This window comes from Parasteatoda tepidariorum, chromosome 3, assembly GCF_043381705.1.
Source record: "Parasteatoda tepidariorum isolate YZ-2023 chromosome 3, CAS_Ptep_4.0, whole genome shotgun sequence".
NCBI lineage: Eukaryota > Metazoa > Arthropoda > Arachnida > Araneae > Theridiidae > Parasteatoda > Parasteatoda tepidariorum.
This window is the reverse complement of record NC_092206.1, coordinates 68357379-68379744: the sequence shown is the minus strand read 5'-3', so window position 1 is coordinate 68379744 and position 22366 is coordinate 68357379. Positions and strand designations below refer to the sequence as shown.

At 28.5% G+C, this 22366-nt stretch overlaps 1 protein-coding gene across 1 annotated transcript in view; it reads left to right on the top strand.

Annotated features, from left to right (window-relative positions):
* LOC107444067 (glutamyl aminopeptidase) overlaps nucleotides 1–20023 on the top strand; it is a 30030-nt gene extending 10007 nt beyond the window's left edge. The window contains exons 9-19 of the mRNA XM_043045353.2: nucleotides 2833–2913; nucleotides 4641–4807; nucleotides 4936–5018; nucleotides 5146–5267; nucleotides 6101–6307; nucleotides 7239–7312; nucleotides 10572–10673; nucleotides 10803–10973; nucleotides 12427–12564; nucleotides 12672–12750; nucleotides 19679–20023. Coding sequence (XP_042901287.1) covers nucleotides 2833–2913; nucleotides 4641–4807; nucleotides 4936–5018; nucleotides 5146–5267; nucleotides 6101–6307; nucleotides 7239–7312; nucleotides 10572–10673; nucleotides 10803–10973; nucleotides 12427–12564; nucleotides 12672–12750; nucleotides 19679–19828 — 1374 coding nt within the window. The 3' untranslated portion in view covers nucleotides 19829–20023. The remainder of the gene's footprint in view (nucleotides 1–2832; nucleotides 2914–4640; nucleotides 4808–4935; nucleotides 5019–5145; nucleotides 5268–6100; nucleotides 6308–7238; nucleotides 7313–10571; nucleotides 10674–10802; nucleotides 10974–12426; nucleotides 12565–12671; nucleotides 12751–19678) is intronic.
* The last annotated feature ends 2343 nt before the right edge of the window (nucleotides 20024–22366 follow it).

Genomic DNA, 22366 nt, shown 5'->3' with positions numbered 1-22366 from the left:
ATACGAATCCGCATCCAGCGTGCACCGACCGCAGTGCTGACGTGAAATATCCTCAGTGGTAGATGGATTATGGGTTAGAATCCCTTTGCCATCAGGCTAACCGTGGGAGGTTCTCGTGATCTCTCCATGTAACGCAAATGCGGGTTAGTTCCGTTAAAAAGTCCTCCACGAAGACAAAATTTCTCCCAATACTTGATCCAGAAGCTCCCTTGTCTTCTGGATTGGGTTCAATATTACAAGGCTACGGAGTTGAAAATTAGAAGTTGTGAACCCAGAATTTGAGTCGGCTGTTCAACGAAAGTGAAGACGATTTCATATTTTTCCCTTACTGATGCTTTTCACTGATGTTTCTGTAAGCTAAATTTCCGAAGAACCATTTCTCGGTATACACTTATTTTATGTTTTTTCGGAAGACTCACCGCTATGACAATCTCAACACTTATTGTATTTTCAATAAACATATTACAGCTTACATTGTAAAACCATCCAAATATGTATGATATCTAGATTGAATAACTTTTATTAACAAAATAGTTACATTAAAAAAAATACAGCTTAATTAGCTGCTTAAATTTCGCAAAGCACGCCTTGAAAATACTAAATAAGCACTACATTAGTAGCTATTTCGACACGCAGTTTCCTCAACATTAAGCAATTCCGAAATTTAGACATTTAATCTCGAGAAACGTTTTGCCACAGATTTCATCATAGAAAGAAAAGATCTCTTCAAATAAAAAAAATAAGAATAGATAAACCATGTACCATTTCTATTTCGCCTGCATCCTTTTGATAGTACACAATTGGAACAAAGAGATTGTAACAGAAGCTCTGGAAACAATAAATCTGGGGAAAATCCAAGGAATTGTTGCGAATGAGAATTCTTACAACGGGAAGAGAAATGTAAGAGGAAACATTTCTTTAATTCAAAGCTAATTCAAAGCAAATGAATAGATTTTTATTTCCGAAAAAACATCAAAACATTGAAAAATCTAATGCGAAAAACCGAAAAAGTGGTTTTTGAGGAGTAGTAGGGTAAAAGCTATAATGGAATTACAAGTAAAAAAAGAATTATTCAAAAGAAACGAGTTAAAATAAATGAATTAGAAGAAACGAATTAAAAGAAATTATTAATTAATTATCAGAACTAGAACGAATTAGAAAAAAATTCGTATTTGCTTAATTTTCGTTACTTATACAAATTAAAATTCTTATCATGGAACATAGGCATTAAAAATATAGACATTGTACTCATATCTCTCACTTAGTTTATCAATTACGTGGTTAATTCGATTCCTGTGTAGAAAAAAATCGTTGCGACTATTGAAGGTTTCCATCATGTAATCCTTAATAAAATTTATATTATATTATAATATTATAGTTCTTACTCCTAATACTCTTCTCTTACTCCTAAGAACATCTTTTCATTTTGAATGCTGTGCAGTGTGCACTAAAAAGTGAACAAAATAAAAAAATTTTCATTTCAAGACTCAAGCTTATAAGTTCGAGGTCCTATCTTTAAAAATGCTCATTAATTAGTGCAGAAGTTATTTTTTGTTATGAAACCTCACAAATATATTCATTTTCCCTCAATAAAAATATCTTTTTTTTAAGTGAATTTGAATTCGTAAATTTAAGAGCCAGGGAAGCAATCGCAATATAAAAAATACGCTCCCTATAGTTGAATAAGAAAAGCGGTTTAAAGATTAGAGCTTTAAATATTATTTTGACTTTTTGTGAATTTACTTTTTTCAAGGAAGAGGTATATTAAAAAAAATTAAATAATAATCGTTGAATTATCTTAAAAATTTAAGTTTTCTTTCAATTAGTTCCAGAAATATAGAAAAAAAACTCAAAGAGTGAAGTTAGTATTTGCGAGTTTAAACTTTCGTCCACTCTCTTGACCTACCGAATAATATTAACTAGATTGCGGTATCCTCGTTAAATTTCGAAGGCCCAAAACATGAATCCGTCGAAGAAAATGCATGTTTTTCTAAGAAAGTACGTTTTAGTACTTGATTTTGCTACTTTAAATGTAGTGTGCACTACTTAACCCTTTGCTTACGGCTGGTACAATATGTGGACCACATGTGACGGTACAACGGTACACCGTAAGCAAAGTGTTAAAGATGGGCACTCGAGCCATTAAAATTGAGTCTTATAGTGCTTAAAAATCTGATTATTGGAGGAAAAATCATTTTGGCTGTTCTCTTTTTTTGCGCACTATATATCAAGAAATAAATTCTATACGGAATAATTTTTAAACTATTTTAAAAATTTTCTCTCCTTAGTTTTTTGTAAAATATCTTTTAAGAATAAAATAAAATTTATTTTCTTTAATGTAACGAAAAATGTAAGCGTGTATTAAAATAGTAATTTATTTTATTATATAGGATTAACATGAATTCGCAACTGATCTTTTCTAACACTAAAACGAATGAAAACTGTGTAAAAATATATTATTTTCAGCTTAAGTGTTTATTTTAGTTTTTGTAATGCAATATGTATATAGTTTTGCATGCTGAGAATTACCTACAATAGAAATAACACGTTCCTTAAAAGAAACAACTTAAAATAATTTTTACCAAAGGAAAATTTGGAAATTTGTAGTAAACACAATTCAAAACAGAATTGTTCATTTTCAATTTTTTTTTCTCTCTTGTAATTTGTAAGTAACTGTATCAAAATTTTTTTACAAAATTTTCTTTTTATATATATAAAAAATCTATTATCACTGAGAAACCGAGCATATGTCGAAAATAAGAATGACTTTAAAATTGCATTAACATATTTTACATAATGCATATGTAATGATCTGAAAAATTGTTATCTTAGAAATATCTAACGAAGCATGCTTATGGAAATGCGGAAACAGAATACTTATGGCTTGAAATAAATGAGTTCACCATTGAGCAGGTGAGATCGTAAGTACGTTTACATGTCTTACGTCATTTAATTCATCTCTCAATGCATACGTGATGATAATGATTACGTCATTTAATTTATCTCTCGAAAACATAGCTTTTTCCTTCAGTTATTTCGTGCTTATATACCTTAAATAAATGACACTTCAAAGACAGTTACTAAAAAAAATTCTTTCTATGTAAACTATCTATGAGATGTATTATAAATAGTAACAAAAATTATGATTTTCTTTCTATTATAAATGGTATAATCAGTGAATTTTGCATTTCTTTAAGAATTTAAAAAATATATTAAAGAAAATATGGAAAAAAGAATCCAAAAGTATAGAGATTTTAAAATCTTTTCCCCGTTTAATATTTAAAATAAATTTTCCTTAAATTTTACTTTGTAATAACGTTCATTTCTTAAATTCCCAGACATCTTTTAATCTAAATAATACATTTTTCTTAGGATTACTTAACTAAAAGAGATTTTTGAAAAAAAGCAGGACATTTATATTTCTTCAAATTTAGCTTAGTTAACAATGCACAAACATCTGTAGACTCTAAAGTGGTTTCAAAAGTTATTTTCAGAAGAATTGTTAGCCATTTAAAGTAAACTTTAAAATAACCATTTTACCGTAAAATTTTATACAGTAATTTTTACAGTAATATTTATTTAATAGCAAAGCAAAAATTTAGTAATCTTACAATAATATTTTTTAATTACAGAAATTCAGTGAATTTACAGTAATATTTATTTAATTGCAGAAATTCAGTGATTTTACAGTAATACTTATTTAATTACAGAAATTCAGTGATTTCACAGTAATATTTATTTAATTACAGAAATTCAGTGGTTTTACAGTAATATTTATTTAATTACAGAAATTCAGTGATTTTACAGTAATTATTGCTATAAAAATTACGGTATATTAGATTTTTTTGTTCCGTATATTTTTACCTTTATAAGAACTGACACCTTGAGTGCCGGTACCTTTTACCGGAATTTGATCCGGAATTTTTTACAGTAAATGAGCGAAACGTTTATTTGTAACTCACATAAAACTATTTATTCTATACATTCATATAGAGCAAATTATGCTTTTTTAAATATATTTTAAAGGCTTCGTGTATAGCTAAATAAAGATATAGAAATTTAGAAATAGGAAAAAATTGTTCGCACGTATAAAAAAATAAACACTTTGTAAACTATTTCGATTAATAGAGACATAAAATCGAAAGAGTTTCAAATGATTGATGCTCTATTGCATTTGCAATTGCATATTGCATTTTAAAAAGTAACTTAAAATTGACCTATGGCATAAGTGGTGACTGATCCATGATAAATCTGTCGGGGTCACAAAATCCTCCAAGTCCCCATAAGAAATCAATACCTCTAAGGGTACTGAATTGGGTATTGATCATTCTCTGGCTCAAATCAAAATTACAATCTGTGGATAAATGAATGAATATATGAGAGCGTCCTCCCTGTACAAGGGGCTGTTACTTGTGTGTAGGAATGAAATCATATTCTTGGCCATAGATGGAGCCGCTAGAAAACAAAAAGTGCATAAATTCACTTGGTTTTAAAGGCGTTGCTGTCATGGCAAGTAAGCAATAGAAACAACAACAAAACAACTGGTCATAAACATAAATTTTAGACTTTAAAAATATTAACATGCTTTACATATTTTTACTACCATAATAATAATAATAATTGTCATTATTATTTTTCAGGGAATAAATGTATCCAGACTAATGCACTCATGGCTTACTGCAAGCAATTTTCCTTACATTAATGTCAGTTGCAGAAAACGAAATAGTTGCCAGTGTAACTTATTTCAGAATCGCTTTCTATTGGATCCGCTCAGCAAAGAGTCCACCCAAAATCAATCGCACCAACGGTAATTGGAAGTAAAAAAAATCTAATCGAGATCAGTAAAATGTAACATTATTGGAGAGAATAATACCTACAGATTTTTTTGCAATGAAAAACGGGGAAAGTAAATTAACATGCCTACTCTTATTTTAGATTTATATGGGACGTGCCATTATCATATACAACATCTGAGTCAAACGCTGTAGAATATATATTATTCGACTCAAAACAAAAAGGTTAGTATATAACTAGCAATTCCTAATCCGAACCATGTTTGGATATGCATGTTTATATAAATATATAATAAAATGATACTTAAAATGGAAAAAATATAATTAATTTTTTCAAATATATGTGTTTTAGCTTTTCCTTGCAACCAAACAAAATGGATAAAATTTAACAGCCAATATTCAGGATATTATTTAGTTAAGTATTCGGAAAGGGATTGGAAGCAGTTTATCCGCATTTTGGCAAGAAATTTAACGGTGAGTAACTTGTCCTACGTTGTGAAGTCTGCCTAAAATATAAATCTGTAATATTAAGCCTTTAACTTTAAAAAGAAATATTCATAGTGATAAAAGTTTTCAAAATTTAGAAAAATGTCATAGAAATGCTTGGCCACGTAAGGATTTATATTTTTTGCCAAAATTTCGAAGGAAATATTCATAGAAAAGTGGACTCGAATTCGAAATTTTCATTAAAAATTTGTGCTTGCAAGTGCTGAAAGAAAAATATTGAACAAATTCATTTATTTTAGTAGATTTATTTTTGGAAAATAAATTGTTTTTTTTATTTAGCATGAATCTCAACCACACAGGGGGGTAATAAACACTTATTTTATTGTTAGTTTTACCAAAAGTGATTAACGGAGAGCTTCGGTAAAAATATCGTGATGTTTGGTGTCCCCATAAAAAAATAAATCCGGTAAATTTTAACACATTCCGGTACTCTTGTCCATACTTTCATCTTATTGTCCTAGCTCCCCAGAATGCTTAGAGTTTGTCAGCTGAACTTTTTTCTTCAAAAATAAGATATAATATAATGTTATTTTAATTACGTTACATTCAATGAAAAGAAGACAATTTATGATCCTATCGATGTATAATTAGAAAATCCTTGTTTCATAAAATATAACTTCATCATTGCAATGCTACTTCTTCATAAATTCATAATAATCTTCCTTCTTTATTTTAATATGACAATATAGTGAATAAACTATATTTTGACTAACATTATTCTTACAAAAATCCTCCTTCCTTATTTTAACGAAACATTATTTAAGAAACTGAATGCTGAATTTCGTCATTATTATTTATAGGTCTTTAACAAAACTGATAGATTGAATTTGTTGTTTGATGCTTTCACCCTAGCTTCCCATGGAAAAATAAACTATAGTATTCCTTTAAATTTATCTCGATACTTGAAAAAAGAAGATTATCACAGTGTATGGTCAGTATACCACGAATTTATGAGTACAATTAAAGGATATTTATCTGATGACAAAAATGGTACGACAGCTTTAAAAGTAAGTAATTTACTTACGTTTATTATTCTTCAAGAGTTTACTGTTTCTGTAAAAAAATACTATTTTGATTCAAACAAAAATTCAGGTACAATAACTGATTACTAAAAAATTTTATGACATCAATTGTATACCATCAATCATATGTTTATGTTTATCCGCGTCATTTTTCTTTTTATATAACATATTTTGCCTTATTGTATGAGTTTGTCATGACGGATGCATGATTATCAAATTTCAAGTGATACAATTCAACAAAAAACATGCGAATTTTATTTGAAATGGCAAATACAGTTCTGACTCACTGAAAAATCTTTTAAGCCCTTACGAAATTTAAATGTTAATTAACTAAATTGTTGCAGTTTTCACATAAATTGAGAGGATGCATAGGAAAAAAACTTATTAACTTATATAGTCTCTAAGATCAGTTAAATAATAAACAATTACAAAAATATAAGTTATACTAAAATTAATGTTATTGTCACACTATATCATCTATTTTTAACGTAATTTTTATTCATTTATTTTGTTTATTTCAAAGTGTTTTCGCGTGTTACATTAACTAACATAGTTTCATATGCTTAAAAAATAGTTTTAACACTTTCATTAGTTATCCATTTAGCAAGTATCTGGAACTTCAGGTAATCATAAATAAATGAAATTTAAAATAAAAACAAAGTTTTCATTAAAAAAGTAATAATACAAATGTACTTTTTCTTGCCTTAATAATACTATATTTCAATGGAAAATTAGATGTTATTCTATAGCAATTTTACCTATAAAAGTTTTTCCGTGCTTTTTTTCCTAATTATTTTGCTGTATTCGATTAATTATATTTAACTAAGTTTAATATATAATTGAATACATTGAATTTAATTATTTCTTTTCCGGCAAAATAAAAAGAAAACTTGTTTTAAAAGGGCATTTTTTGTAGATCTATACTAGAAAACTAGCCAAGCAACTATACAGCAAATACCGATGGAACAACGAAGGCAACTTTCTTGAAAAGTAGGTTGTTGTTGCTTTTTTTTAATTTTAATTGGGTATAATATAGCCTACGTCACAGGTTGTGTTGTTCCTACTAAATTTAACCCATGAACGGCATTTTCTGCGAGCCTAACTTCAAGCCACAAATAAACAAACGAAGTGTTCGATCGTTTAAATAGCTGCTCGCCAGATTTTATTGCATTATAAAGAAAAATTATTGAAACTAAATGCAACTAAATAAACAACAACAACTAAAACAAATAACAACTAAAACAAATAACAACTACTAATAACAATAACTAAATAAACAACAACTAAATTCCATTCGTTTAGCATTGCGTCATATGTTGTTCCTACTAAATCGAAGTAGTTGTGTTTTTTTCATATTATACCCAATTGTCTTAAATACCAATCAAAAAATATCTATTTCTTTTTCAACATTTCAATTGCATGAAAAGATTTTGTAAAATTGCAATATTTTCAAGCAACATTATGAGGCAACAATTCAAGCAACATTATTATTTCAGAAAAGCAGTAGTATTGCCAATTGATTTTTCTTGATTTAAGCAAATAATCACATGAATTTTATTTAGGAGTTCAGATTCCTTACCGGGAAAATTCTAAAAAAAAGAAATTTATGAAACTACAGATAATGGCTGTCATTAAAATGAAGTAATACATAAAAATCATAAGATAAATTGATAAAACAGCATTTAAAGGAATAGAAATTTCTTCAAAAAATGATTTTTTAGTGAAACTTTTTTAAATAATGAAACTTGACATAACTTTTAAAAAATAATAAACTTAGGAATATTCCAGAATTTAACAAAAACCTCGTTTTAATTTTTTCTAATGGATCGCAGCTTGTGAAATCTGTCAAACTTTTTTGTTCAACATTATACAGCACATTTAGAATGCAACTCCCCATATGAAGTATTGATCAGACAGAGAAAGTGAGTAAAAATGTGTACAATACATGAAACTTAAATTATTATCTGAAATTAAACTTCCATATACAAATGAATTCGATCTCAAAGAAAGAAGAAGCGTTAAATATTTAGGAATATGTTGATAAGTAATTTCTTCTTATCAACATATTACATTTTAAGTAAAAATTGATAAAACTGTCAATGCATGTGTGTACAAATCTAATAAGCAGAACAAATTAGTATGCTGCCTTGATTAAAATCACGGAAAAGTCTAAAAATGCCCATTTTAGTTTGTTTTTTGTTTGTTTTCTTAAATAAATTCTTGACAACCTTAAATGTAAAATTCAATCCAATTAGAAAATTTCCCGTAATACAAAAGGACAATTAGAATGCATAGATATAATTTTACCAGTTTTGATAATTGAAAGAATTCAGGCAATGTAGCGATATGCATTTTTCTTTACTTAAAGAGTCATTTTTGCACTAAACTTTTTCTAGTGTTGTTTTCAAATAAGTGCTTTAAAACTGTTTCGGTATTTTAATTAGGTGGCAGGACAATACACAAAAATAACTGATTGCCGACATTGGTATTGTGGTATTTTTCATCAATAATGCTTTCCAGAACTATTTGAAAATATGCCTCATCATTAACTTGACCCAAAAGTCCTCATTTATACATTTTATACTGTAAAAAAAATATGTGTATTCCAACTACCAAGAAATAAGTTTTTTCTTACATTAGTATTTTAAAATAGCTGAAATATGACCCCTATTATTTGTAGGATGAATGATGTTTTTTTTCTGTATACTGATTGTTAATGCAAAAAATATCCCTCTTACGTTTATTCATACTAAATATCACGTTAATCGCATTAATTTTAAAACCGTTGAGCAGCCGATATCCTATTTTGGGGTTATGACTGCTAATGCTCAATTCCCAACCTTGTAATTTCAAACCCAATACAGAAGACAAGGGAACTCCTGGATCAAATATTGGAAGAAAATTGCGTTCGTAGAGGACTTTTTGATGAAACTAACCACATTTGCGTTTCATGGAAAGAAGGAAACTACGAAAAACTCCCGTGGTTAACCTGACTGCAAGGGGACTCTAACCCATGATACGTCTCCCACTGAGGATATTTTTCGTCAACACTGTGGACGGTGCAAGCCGACCACAGTGTTGACGTAAGGCATTCGTATCTACCAGCTATCCCTGGGATTCGAACTCGGTTCATCTTATTGGAAAGCGATAAATCTATCTCCTGAGCCCTCACGGGTCATTTAAATATATTGGTAATTTTATGTAAATTATCATTTAATATTCTCATTAATATTTCAAATATTCAACTACTAATCATGATTTAAATTTCTCGCTCTCGTTGAATACTATTGGGTGTACAAATTAGTTCGGTCCGTTTTTAAAAAATGGTTCTGCTGTTATGAATGTTATATAGTGACAGCTGGTTTCGGGGATTTCAGAGAGGTTAAACATCTGTCAATAATATTCAGTTTATATCGTTTTGAGTTTCACACAAAAACCCTGTTTTTCACTTTGTTGAATATGTCAAATTTTGTGGTAATGAAGCACCATTTGCGAGAGGTTTTATGTTTCTGCTTTAATTGGAAAAAAAGTGCAGCTGAAGCGCATCGAATGCTTGTAGAAGTTTATGCTGACAATGCTCCAACAGATAAATCATGTAGGGAATGGTTTCGACGTTTCAAGAAGGGTGAATGGTGAATGAAGAATGGTAAATGGTGAATGATAAATGGTGAATAGTTTTGTATACTATGAGCTGCTACAACCTGGAGATTCCATTACGGGCAATCGGTATTCGTTGATTCATTTGAGCCGTGCATTGCGAGAAAAAAGGGCGGAATACGAGCAAAAACTTGACGAAGTTATTCTTCTCCATAATAACGGTTTGCCTGCTGACTCAAAAATCTTAAAAAATTATTTGGAAACGTTCAAGTGGGATATTTTACCGCACCCGCAGTATTCACTAGCCATTGCTCCTTCTGATTACTGGTTGTTCCGACGGATGCAGCATGATTTTGCAGGTCACCAGTTCACTTCTTTCGAGGAAATCGGCTCCTATCTTGGATCACCTCAAAAGACGAGACATTTTTTCGAGATGGAATTCGAAAATTGCCTGAGAGGTGGGAAAACGTAGTAGCCAGCGATAGACAATATTTTGATTAGTCTGTTCATTCCTTTTGTTCGGAAATAAATGCATTTTTGACCACAAAGAAACGGACCGAACTAATTTGTGCTCCCAATAATTTTATTAAAAATTTGCAATTCAGTATTATAAGGCATTTATATTAAATGTGCGTTTCTTTTTCTTTATAAGAAACCTAAGAAGAGAATTGATTAAAGCAATATGTGGTAACAACGGCCGAGTTTGCATGGAAACAGCAGCTGATGCTTACAAGAAATGGATGATTGGTGAAATGTATGAAAGTTTATTTCTTTATGCCCCTTCCATAAAAACAGTTTAAGTAACTTTTTATTCTTTTGAAATATTACTTTGAAACTACGGCTATTTAAAAAATTTCTAGAATCAGAATTTTACCTTTTGCAGGCCTAATCCGGAATTTGCGGAATTGGTGTATAAATGTGGTTTGAGCAAGCTTAATGATGAAGTTTCCTTCAATCACATGTGGAATAAATATTTAAATGAATCAAATCCATTGCTGAAAGAACAATATCGAGATGCATTATCACATGTTGGAAATTCTTCAGTACTTAAAAGGTTAAAATGAAGTAANNAGCTTTTATATATATATATATATATATATATATTTCTATGAATTGAGCTGGAATAGAGAAAAAAAATATTTGTGTCCATTACTAGGACGTTGTTCTTTCATATCTTATTTTGAGTAAATTAAGATCTAAAACAAAATGATAAAATTTGTCAAGTATTTAAAGATTACATAAATTATGTATCTGAAGATGATATAAATTCTATAAGTAATAAGAGCGATATTTTGAAAATTCTCTTGAAAAAAGGAATTTTGATTGCGAAGTAATTTATTTTATCATTTTACAATTAGCTGTTAATTGAGTTAAAAGTTTAACCTACTGAAATCATATTTATTTGAATACCAAACTGAAAGAAAATAGCCAAATTTAAAACTGGTCGTATGCATTATTTCATTCTGAAGTAAACAGACAGAAAGTCATTTTGACCATTAGGGTATTATTTCCTTCTGAAGTAAGCAAATAGAAAATCATTTTGACCTCAACGTTTTATTTATTTTAAATCAATGCATGAAGAATATAATTTCTCAAATGACATGACAAAGTTAAGTGTTTTTTTTTGTATGTTATTCGTTTTTATATTATAATTTTAATGAGCTTATATTCAGTTATTATGATTATTAATGTTTTATTTATATTCTATTATTCCGGCTGACGTGTATTGAAGACTAAACTTCAAATATGTGTTTCAGAAAGAGGTCCGAAAATGCTCTATGCTTCTCAAATTAAGATGCAAATACAAAGTAATTATAAGTAATTTATTTACAAAGCACTTAAAAATGCAGTGTCTAAAAGAAAGCGCTGTGTTTCTGGCTTTATGGGAGCACCAAAAAGCTCTATAATTTTATCTAAGTGCTTTAGTATTGATCTTGTAAAAATTAAAAATAAAATATGGTTTTATAATATACGATAAAATTTCGTAAATGTGATGAAATTTGGTAATTTTATGATGATGCCAACATAAAATTAATTTATTCGGTTATATTTTTCAGGTTATAATTTATTTTTTATTTATTTCTCAGTGTAGTATTTTTTTACTGAATATGTGGTAATAATTAAAAATCCAAATTCCTGGTAAACCGTTACTATATTTACGGAAAAATTATCAAATGAATGGTTTACATACCGTATATTTTAGTTTTAGTAACCAAAATTATGTTTGTTTTTTTACCAGAAATGCCAGTACCATTCAGTATGCTAATTTATAAAAAAATAATTTCCCTTCCAAGGAGATTTTTAACTCAAATACTTGATAATTTATTTATTTTTTTTTTATTTTTATACATTCATTTAACTTTTTAAAACTAGCTATGTGCTTTAACTTTATCCCCTTTATCTAATACCTTGAATATGTAATATAAATAAATAGTTATAATGTTATGAAAGTCTTACGAGATAAATATTTTTCTTATCATGAAACATATATGTTTTCCACGAAACAGGCTTTTAACAGACTGCATGGACAGAAGATATTTCAGACTTTCTTGGCAAGTCCCCATGATTAAGTCAATTGCTGGAAATAGTAAAGGTTTCTCTTTAGTGTCTTCGTATATTATCAATAAGTGGAATGATTTAGTAAGGTAATGTAAATGCATTTCTATTTTTTTTCTGATCTGTTTATTCGTATTCTGATTTCGTTTTGAAATTTTTCTTACGATGATGTTCTCTTATCTTATTATATATTTAGAAAATATGGAGAGGAACAATCTGAAAACTTAGCAGAATTTGTATTCAGTAAATACCAAACCGAGAAAGATTTACTACTGGTAATAAAAGAAAATTATTTATATATTATTTCTCTTGGCTTTAGTTTTGTTAAATGGAGAAATTTGAAGTATTATTTGAGAAATAATATTTCAAATTGAAATAAATAGATGGAAATAGAAATTTGGTGTTATAATTTTTTTCTGGAAAAGGAAACAAATATTGAATAAATACTGAAAAAGTACTAAAGTAAAAATAACATTAACATGGTTTTTCAAGGCTCTTTTACCAAGGAAATTTTTTAAAAAAAGCCTCGATTTAAGTGCTGTAGTCTTGAAGAAAAGCTATAATTTTAAACTATATACGCTCTTTTCTGTAAAGAATTATCTGGGCCTTAAAACTGACAAATAACTAAAATATTCTTAAAAGTTATAAAACTTTTATTGAAAAATTATCAAAATCAATGTCCGATTCAAATGTTTGCAATTTTTTTTTTGGATCCTAGATAATGCGGCATTGGAGTAAGTTTTTAAATATCAAAAATTTGACAATAAACGTTTAAAATTTTTCCCAAACTGTAGTGTTTCTCCATATTGAAGTTTTGTGCCATTTTTATAATAAGCACTGACAGCTCTTGCTAAAGAAAACTTCAACAGTCATGAGTAACTATTGCAAATTCACATAAGTTTTGAAAATAACATATCATTAGCAAAAAAGCATCATTTCATGTGATTACAGAGCAGTCTTAAAGGCATATAAGCTACCAGTCGCTCTATTGGCTAAAGTATTAGGAAGATCATTTTTTTTAACAAAGTTACAACTAATTTCATAATCCGCAAACAAGACACTATCTCTTTAATCAGAAAAATGTTTATTTTTGTGACTGAAAAATAAAACATGACGCATCAACAGCATCGCTAATAACATCAATCGGATCTTCTTTATCTGATACCGTCAATTAGAGTTACTTTAGTGACTTTTTCAATTTTCATCATCTCCCAATTCAAGAGCATTTACTTTTAAGATTAATGTACGTTTTAAAATTTTTATCTAAGGTTACACTCTATGTTTACATGCGTTAAAGTTCACTTAACCATCCATGTTAAAGACAAAATGAACTGTAAGAAACTGTATCTTAAGTTGCTCTTTATGGGGTGATTAATTAGTTTGTGCACAAGGAACCAAAAAAAGCCATACTGCACACTGCCTTTGGTATCAGCCAAGTTGATTCATGTATGATTCAGATAAAGTATCCAGTGTCTTAATATAGTCGTTCTAGTGACGGAGTATATTTTAAAATAGAGTGACGCCAAGTAAATAAGGTAGTTAAAGCCAACAACAAGACTTGAATTTTTGTTTAATGGAACTATAGAAAACTCAGCACATGTCCCTAAAACATTTCTTACCAAATTTATTTTTTTATATTTTAGTATGTTTAGTGCCTTGTATATAAAGGGACACGATGTTTATTTAAGATATAATTTCAGTTAACAAGTTCAAATAGAAAAGTACGCCCTAATCTACTGTTTGTTAATGGATGTACTTTGGGCAAAGAAAAGGGAGCACTTTCAATAATTTTTATTCTAATGAAAGGATTTTCATGCTCTTGGAATAAATAATCCTATTGGCTCGAGACTTAAATAATCCTATTGGCTCGAGACTAAATTTAAATAAGCAATTTGATTTGTTTAAACGATATTTTAAGTTTCGAAGCTTTACGAAATCATGCACCTAAACACGCTTTTTTTTAATAAACATACCTTTTTTAGGATGTTTATTCAAAGAAACTGATGTGGGGACTAGCCGCAGTGTGTCCCTAATATTTCAGGCCGGAGAGCAGATGAAAGTTTGGACCCTTTAAAGTTAATTTCACTTGTTATGTATTTCACTACGACTCGAAACTTTTTTATGGAAATCGAAAAATTTTTGCATGAAATTAGTTTATGTAAAATTAATTCCATGTAAAATATAATTATTATTTCTTTTTCATTAACTTCTCTAATAATTATCGAAAACATCTTGAATTGTATGGTAAACACATATTTACATCATTTTAAAATAGATAATTTTAAATGACACAATACAAACTTTGAACAAAATCTATCTAGCAGTTTCTGAGTTATTTTTATTTAAAAAGTTGTAAATTTGAAATTTGATTAGTCGGGAATTATTCGACCGATTTCATCTTAATAGGGTGGCGAGTAGACAGATAAAAAATGGAAATCTTATATCCCTTAAATACTATCAGCTGACGTTAACTACCATTTAAATTGCCTTATTTTAAAAAAAAAAAAAATTTTAAAAAAAAGAAAGAAAGAAAGAAACTTTAAATGATTCATTTATTTATTAAATTTACTAATTTTTTTTTCTTGCATTAATTATCTTGACTTTAAACCTCCGGAAACTGCTAGTACAGCAATTATAACCTTTTTTTTTGTTATAAAAATATTCGATGTATGAAAGACAAATATTAATTCCTTGTGATTAAATATTTGTTATGTCTTCAACATAATATGTTTCTCATCATAACATGTTTCTTAACCTATCAAATATTTATTTTTTTTATAAAAGTCAAGATTTAAGTACAACTGTTACATCAGCCATCTACAAAAGGTTGATTGCCATTACCTATGCAACCACTGATTTTTAAATTTACCTACTATTTTCAAAAAAAAAATTAATTTTCCTTTATTACTGATGTCGTTGAACTGCAGACCCAATTTAGGGTTTACAGCAACTAACGTTCAACTCCGTAGCCTTGTAATTTTGAACAAAATCCAATGGACTAGACAACTCCAGGATCAAGTATTGGGAGAAATTTGCCTTTGTTCGTTGAGAACTTTTTGATGGAACTAATCCGCATTTGCGTTTCATGGAGTGGAAAACTACGAAAAACACCCACGGTTAGTCTGACGGCAAAGGGACTCTAATCCATGATACGTCTACTACTGGATATTTTACGTCAGTACTGTGATCGGTGCAAGCCGGCTGTGGAACTCGTATCGACCAGCCGTTGCTGGGATTCGAACCCGGTTAATTTCATTGGCAGGCAAATGCTCACCACGGCTCGAAAAAAAAATATATATATAAAGAAACTTAGATTAATTATTCATTTTTGTTTTACTCGTTTTAGTTACGTTGGCTTTTACAGCTATGATAATAGAATTATAAGCGCCAAATAAAAATAAAAATCTTATGTAATTTTTTATCGCGTAACGTGATATTCATTATCGTTTGTTTCATTCTGTTGTTTTTTTCCACCTACACAATAAATTGACATTTAAAACTGAGTTTTTTCCTCTGTTTTATAACAAAGAAGAGTAAACTGGGCAGATTGATAAAGTTCATTCCTCTTTGTAGTGTCCCTAGAGAAGAATCAACCATTTGCAGAGAGACGAAGAACTAATGAGAGTAATAAAGGAAAATTAATGAAGCTTATTTTGGCGTGGGCCAAAGTTTTCTTTGTTTTATGAGGCGTAATCAGTGCCATGAGTGAAGCACTAAATAACAATTCTGCTTATGAGAGAAACTGTTATGATGCTTACTTAGTTATATTCTATTATTCCGCTTGTTTGAGTTTTCATGACTCCATGCAATGAATTTTCTTCCTCTAAATTGCATTTTTATAAGAGTCTGAGTTTTGTTTAAACTATTCAAATAGATAAAGATGAAATTCTATTTAATGCTTATGTATATAATTAGCGTTTATTATATTTACTTTTTCTTTTGGAAAAACTTATTTATATTATTATTATTTCAACTGAAACAATTTTAAACTAGATTGAATGACCTTTCTTAGAATAGTTTTAAATAAAGAGAATTTAAAACCTCAGAAATTTTGTTAACAATTTACTTCCATGCAGACATTTATACCTTAAAACAGAACTTGATGCATTTAAGCTGCATTTTATTTTTATTATCAGAAATTAAAATGTTTTAGCCTTTATTTTATAGCAATTTTAATTTCAAAGAGTGTAATTAAAGTTTAATTGAATATATACGAATGAAACGGGATGCTTAGCTATTCAAAATTAGTAGAATATGCATGATAAAGTCAGTGAAAAAATACAAATATTTGTAAGAAACTTACAACTATGGAATTACTTGTACATTTAAATTATCAATATTGTCTCATAATAATTATTAATTATCAATATATTTTAATGAAAATTAAAAGAAAACTTCATTTTTATCAAAATTAATACTAGTTTTATTAGCATTTTATCAATATAATTTATTAATTTTGAATATATAAACGCACGAAGAGTTATAAAACTTTAAAAAGAATTTTTCAATATTTGTAATACTACGATTTTATCTAAATTAAATTATGATAGCAATAATTCATGCATTTAGCTGGCAATTTGTATTGCTTAAAATAAATAGAATTTGATAGACATTAAAGTACTGAATTAGGGAAAATAAAGATACTTGGCCCAGATATACATCCTCTGAACTGAGTGCAAAGAAATAAACTTATGCTGTTGTGAGTGTAAATAAAAATAACGATGATAAAAATACTACATGTCGCAATACGAAATGGGGTCAGAACCGTGACGTCAGAACTGGCATTAAGGCTGTTTTTCGAAGGCTATTCTTTTTTGTGAACAATATGTTATTTTCATAACTGCTACGAGTTTTCAACAGTTATTCATGACTGTTAGGTTAAGTTTAGTCTATTTATGGCCAGCACTCTCTATGTTTGCTTTGAAAATGGTGCAAAATGACAATACGGAGATAGACTGCTATTTTGTGATAAGGAAAAGCGTTTATGGACTAATTTTTCATTATTTAAAAGATGATCTATTTTCTGGGTTTCTAAAAAATTCCACAAAAATGAGGATAAGACATTGTTTATCATTCTGTAAGTCAAGGAGGGGAAATGTCTCTGAATCGGCGATTTTTTAAAAAGTTTATTAACTTTTAAATATTTTAGTTATTTGTTCATTCCAAAACCCTGATTATTCTTCAAACAAGATGGCATATATACTTCAAAATTATAGCTTTGTACCAAGCGTAAGGTGCATAAACTGAGGCATTTTTATTTTACTTGGCGATAGAGCTTCGAAAAACTATATTTTATGAAAAAAAGGAGAAAAAGACTCGATTGCAAAGAGGTCAAACATACATGTCACCAGGTGGCACGTAACTAATATTTCAGTCGACAGTTTCAGTTGAATTACAACATTCTTTGACAGTATTTAAAAAAAAAACAACTTTTTTACGGCCAGCATTTGCAATCATAGGCGGATTCAGAAACAAATACGTTTTTCAATGCTTTTTGATATTTTCCAGGATATAAAGCTGAGTATGATACCCCCTCCACCACTATGGAAGTACATATTGTAGAAGAGGTCTATAAAAAATTTAAAATATCTAACTCGTTGTATTACTTAACACAAAGGATTCTGTTCTGCTTTAGTTTTAAATTAAACTGAAAAGCTTCTAAAAATTTGCGAAAGAACCAGAAATAATATTAAATCACGGTTTAACTAGCACCCTAATCAAAAAAGATTCGCCCTCTCTGCCCCTTGTTGTCATGAAACTCATATTTTATGAAAGAAGAAAAAAAACAATTTCTGAAAACAATGATTTTAGAAATTTTTTTTTTCATATCTATTTTGTGAGTATTGGTTAATATTGATTATGAATGGTGCTCTTTACACTAAGGGGCGCCTTGCTGTTTACGGCCTATACTTCCGGGTTACTGTTTTTGGTGCATTTTGAGGCCATTTGGCTTACTACGTGTTCATTGTGTTTTGAGACTGTCTTGAACAGTATTTCTTGTAAACATATTGCTTATTGTTGCCTGATTTATTATTCATGTTTAAAATCAATAATAAGTTCTAAATTTAAAACTAAGTGGCTTTTGCTGTGTAGCAAATAATTGAAAACTTAAAATTTGAAAAAAAAATTATCGTTATAAAGCGAAAAATTTACCAATTTGAATCTAAATGGTAATTTGAAAAATCGACGTCTCGTAGCTCGAACAATATTAAAGCACTAACGTATGATGATGCTCAGCTTGCAAAAAGAACCAGCACTAATAAGCAAGTAAAAAGAGGTCAAATCAGGACAGCCAAAAAAAGGGTGTTCTTTCGAAATATAGCAACAATGTCATCTTCTTTAACAATATATCTAAAAGTAAGTAAAATAATTTCCCTTCAAACTCACCAGAATTATTTAATATCTTATGAAATACAAAAGATTTATGCTCAGAAATTATATAATTTAATTCTTTTATTAAAAACAAAACAATCTGTTTTAAAATATCGCGTTTCAGAATAAGCTGTAGTACGCAGTTGTATGCTTACTATCGGGAAGTCAAGCAGGTCAAGAGCTCGAGGATGTTGTTTACATTTATATTGAAAACACCATCCATAGGAAACCATTATTATCAAAATGATGATTTCTTACTTTTCGGTGAGTTTAGATTGTGTTAATCTTGAAATATATTACATTATATAAATTGTATCGTGCCACAGGTCCTGGGTTCGATCCTCGGACCGGGCAAGGTTGACTCAGCTTTTCATCCCTTCAGTAGGTCGATAACCAAGCATGCTTGGGAACTAAACACTGGGGGTTCCGCGTTCGGCTGATCACCTGACCGGAGCATCTGCTCCTGCACCGCAGGGCCCAAGGTCAAGAAAACTGAGATGGGCACAGTAGGCCTTGGCCCTCTATGGGCTGTCGCATCACTGAGTTTAGTTTAGTTTATATAAATTGTATACATTGCATAATATAAAATATACTACACTTGCAATTGTATACATTACATAATATAAAATACTCTACCCTATGTAAAATACAATATATAAATTCTGAATTGAAAAGTTGGATTTTTAATGAGAAAGTTGGTTAATGAGAAACTTTCTCATTAGGAATTCTGTACATTCTTAATGAGAAAATTATATGCATTTTCATTTATTTATTTGAAAACTAAGATTAATTATTTTTCTTATCATTAAAAATTAACACATTTCCCTTTAGGTTCAAGAGTTTTATGAAACGCATCCATCAACAGAAAAGAACATGAAAGCTCGTACTCGTACCCTGGATAATATTAAGAGGCGCATAAATTGGAAGCTTAAATATCAAGCAGAAGTTACAGAATGGTTTTACATAAATTCAAAACCTTAATTTCTTGCTTAGAAAATATTTTAGCGCATGATATTGAAGGGGAAAAAATGCACCATATATTAGTTACATATGAACTATTTACAGTGATGCACCGTAATCTATGTTTTCACAATGAAAGTTGTCTTTCTAATAAGTTGAACTTTTTGATAACACACATTTTGTGAAGTCTTTATTTTAATAAATAATGAATATATATTTACGTCCCACGCTTATTTATAGTGGTTCAAAATTAGATTGCAAACTCAATTAAATAAAATCAAAGGGAATAAACAAAATAACTTCCTAAATTATAGCAACAAAATGTATTCAAGAGAAAGAAAAGAAACGAAATATAGTTAACTTAATATTTTTCTGTAGTTTGATCACAAATTAAATCAAGCTGGCATCAATCATTTAAAATGATTAGTTTTATCATTTTAAATGATTTGATGAATCATTTAAAATTATTAGTTTAGTCTGATTAGTTTTTCAAAACCATAATAGCTTATAATTGAGAGGAGTTGTAATAAAATTATTTAAATCACAATGTTGACGAGTTAAATGTGTTTTAAAATTCATTGTTAGCGAATTTTTATGCATTCCTCCCTTTAAAGATCCCCCCTCCCTACTTTTACATTTTAAAGGAACATATATTTTATCTAAACGTAAATGAACATATACTTTATCAAAACAAAAAGAACACATATTAGATCAAAATATAGTTTATATACGGAATTAATGCAAAATAACATGCTTTATAATTTAATGAAATAACCTTCAAAAAATTTGCAGGAAAACCTGAAAAATCATTAACATTTTAAAAATATAAAATTTCCGCTGTTGAGTTTTATTACCCGACATCGTGTAACAGATGGCAGCACTGGCAGTACTGAAATTTTATGAAGAGCTAATATTTTTATTATCTCTTTTAATTCTCTAGAAATAATTTGCTCGGTGCTGCTCTCTCATATTTTAAAGTTACATTGTTACATATTCTTACCACATTTAGTAGATATTAGAATGTTCTTTCTTAAATAAATATCCTAATATCAAATTTCTTTCATTTTAGGCAAAAATAGGTTTCAAAGTTTTTCACACAGCATTATCCCAGTTAAAACATTATCAAAGCAACTTAAAGTATTTTATTTCGTCAGTTTTAATTTTGTATGTTACATATACAAATCACAAAAATATTTTTTTTTACTAAGTTATTATATATATTCAATACGTAAAATATTTTTACACATTCCTACCAGTTTTTCTTTAGATATTTTTTTCAAGGAGAGTAATCATTTTTAAAAGTATTTTTTAAAGATTTTTTTTAAAAAGAAAATCGAAGAGATTTTTCTCGTTTTATTGCATTCTGTTTTTATTTTTTTAAAAAGGAAAAAAAAATTATGGATATTTAGTTGATTTTTAAATGTGTTGTTTTTTTAAAATAATAATAATAATAATAATTACCGGTCAAGCTTAAGAAAATATCTTTAAAGGGGATGATTTTGAACTTAAGTTGAAAGTTTTTAATCATCTTCTAAGAAAATTTCTTGAGAAAAAATTTATAAGCTATTGAACGTAGAAACCATGATAAAAAAGTTAACAGAAATGAAGCGTTACATCTGTGTTTTATCTGCTAATGTTTATTTTATTTAAGTCTTCCATGTCTGTCAAGCAAGATTCAATATTTTTCGAAGTTTTTTTTTTTTTTTTTTTTTTTTTTTTTTTTTTTTTTTTTTTTTNTTTTTTTTTTTTTTTTTTTTTTTTTTTTTTAAGTATTATGAATTCAGGAAAATACTTTGAAGCGTTAAGATAATTTAATTTCATTCGCGTAGTTGTAAATTCATCTTTTTCCCGTAAATCTACTTTTTTTTAAATTTGTCTTAGTATTTTTTTTTTTAATAGAACTAATACTTCTTTGAGTATAAAAGAGTTCCAAGATAAGAAATGAAAGAAGAAAAAGAACACAGAACAAAAGTCATTTTCCGCATTGATATTATCAGCAGCATCATGAAAGAGATGCGGAGACTCTTAATTACTGTACGAACAATTATTTCAAAGTCTTTGAAATTACTGTTCCTACAGTAATTCATACAGGTTTTGCAGGAACAAAATCTCAAATAGATAAAATCGTGATTGCACAAATAAAATATTGCTGAGATCGAGTTGATATTGAGCATGCATATAATAAAGATACATACTTAGAACTCTCGTAATTCAATTTAAACTAATATGTAACCCTTTATTAACTTTATTATTTTATTTAGGGAGGGTGTTCTAGTGCAAAAGGAAATCAAAAGAAAAAAGCGACTTTATCCTTCAAAATATATTGTACCATTAAAATCTAGAAAAAAATGAAATAGTTGTAAATAGTTTTAAAACAACACGTTGTTCATTTAAAACTTGTAAGAACACTTTAAAAGAAATTAAAAGAAAGGGGAAACTTCATCCATAAAAATATTTTGCTCAATAAGAATCTGGAAAAAGCAAACAGTTTTAGGTAATTCTAGTACAACTCAATGTAACATTTCACAATCACTTAAAATGTAACATTTATAGTGCAAT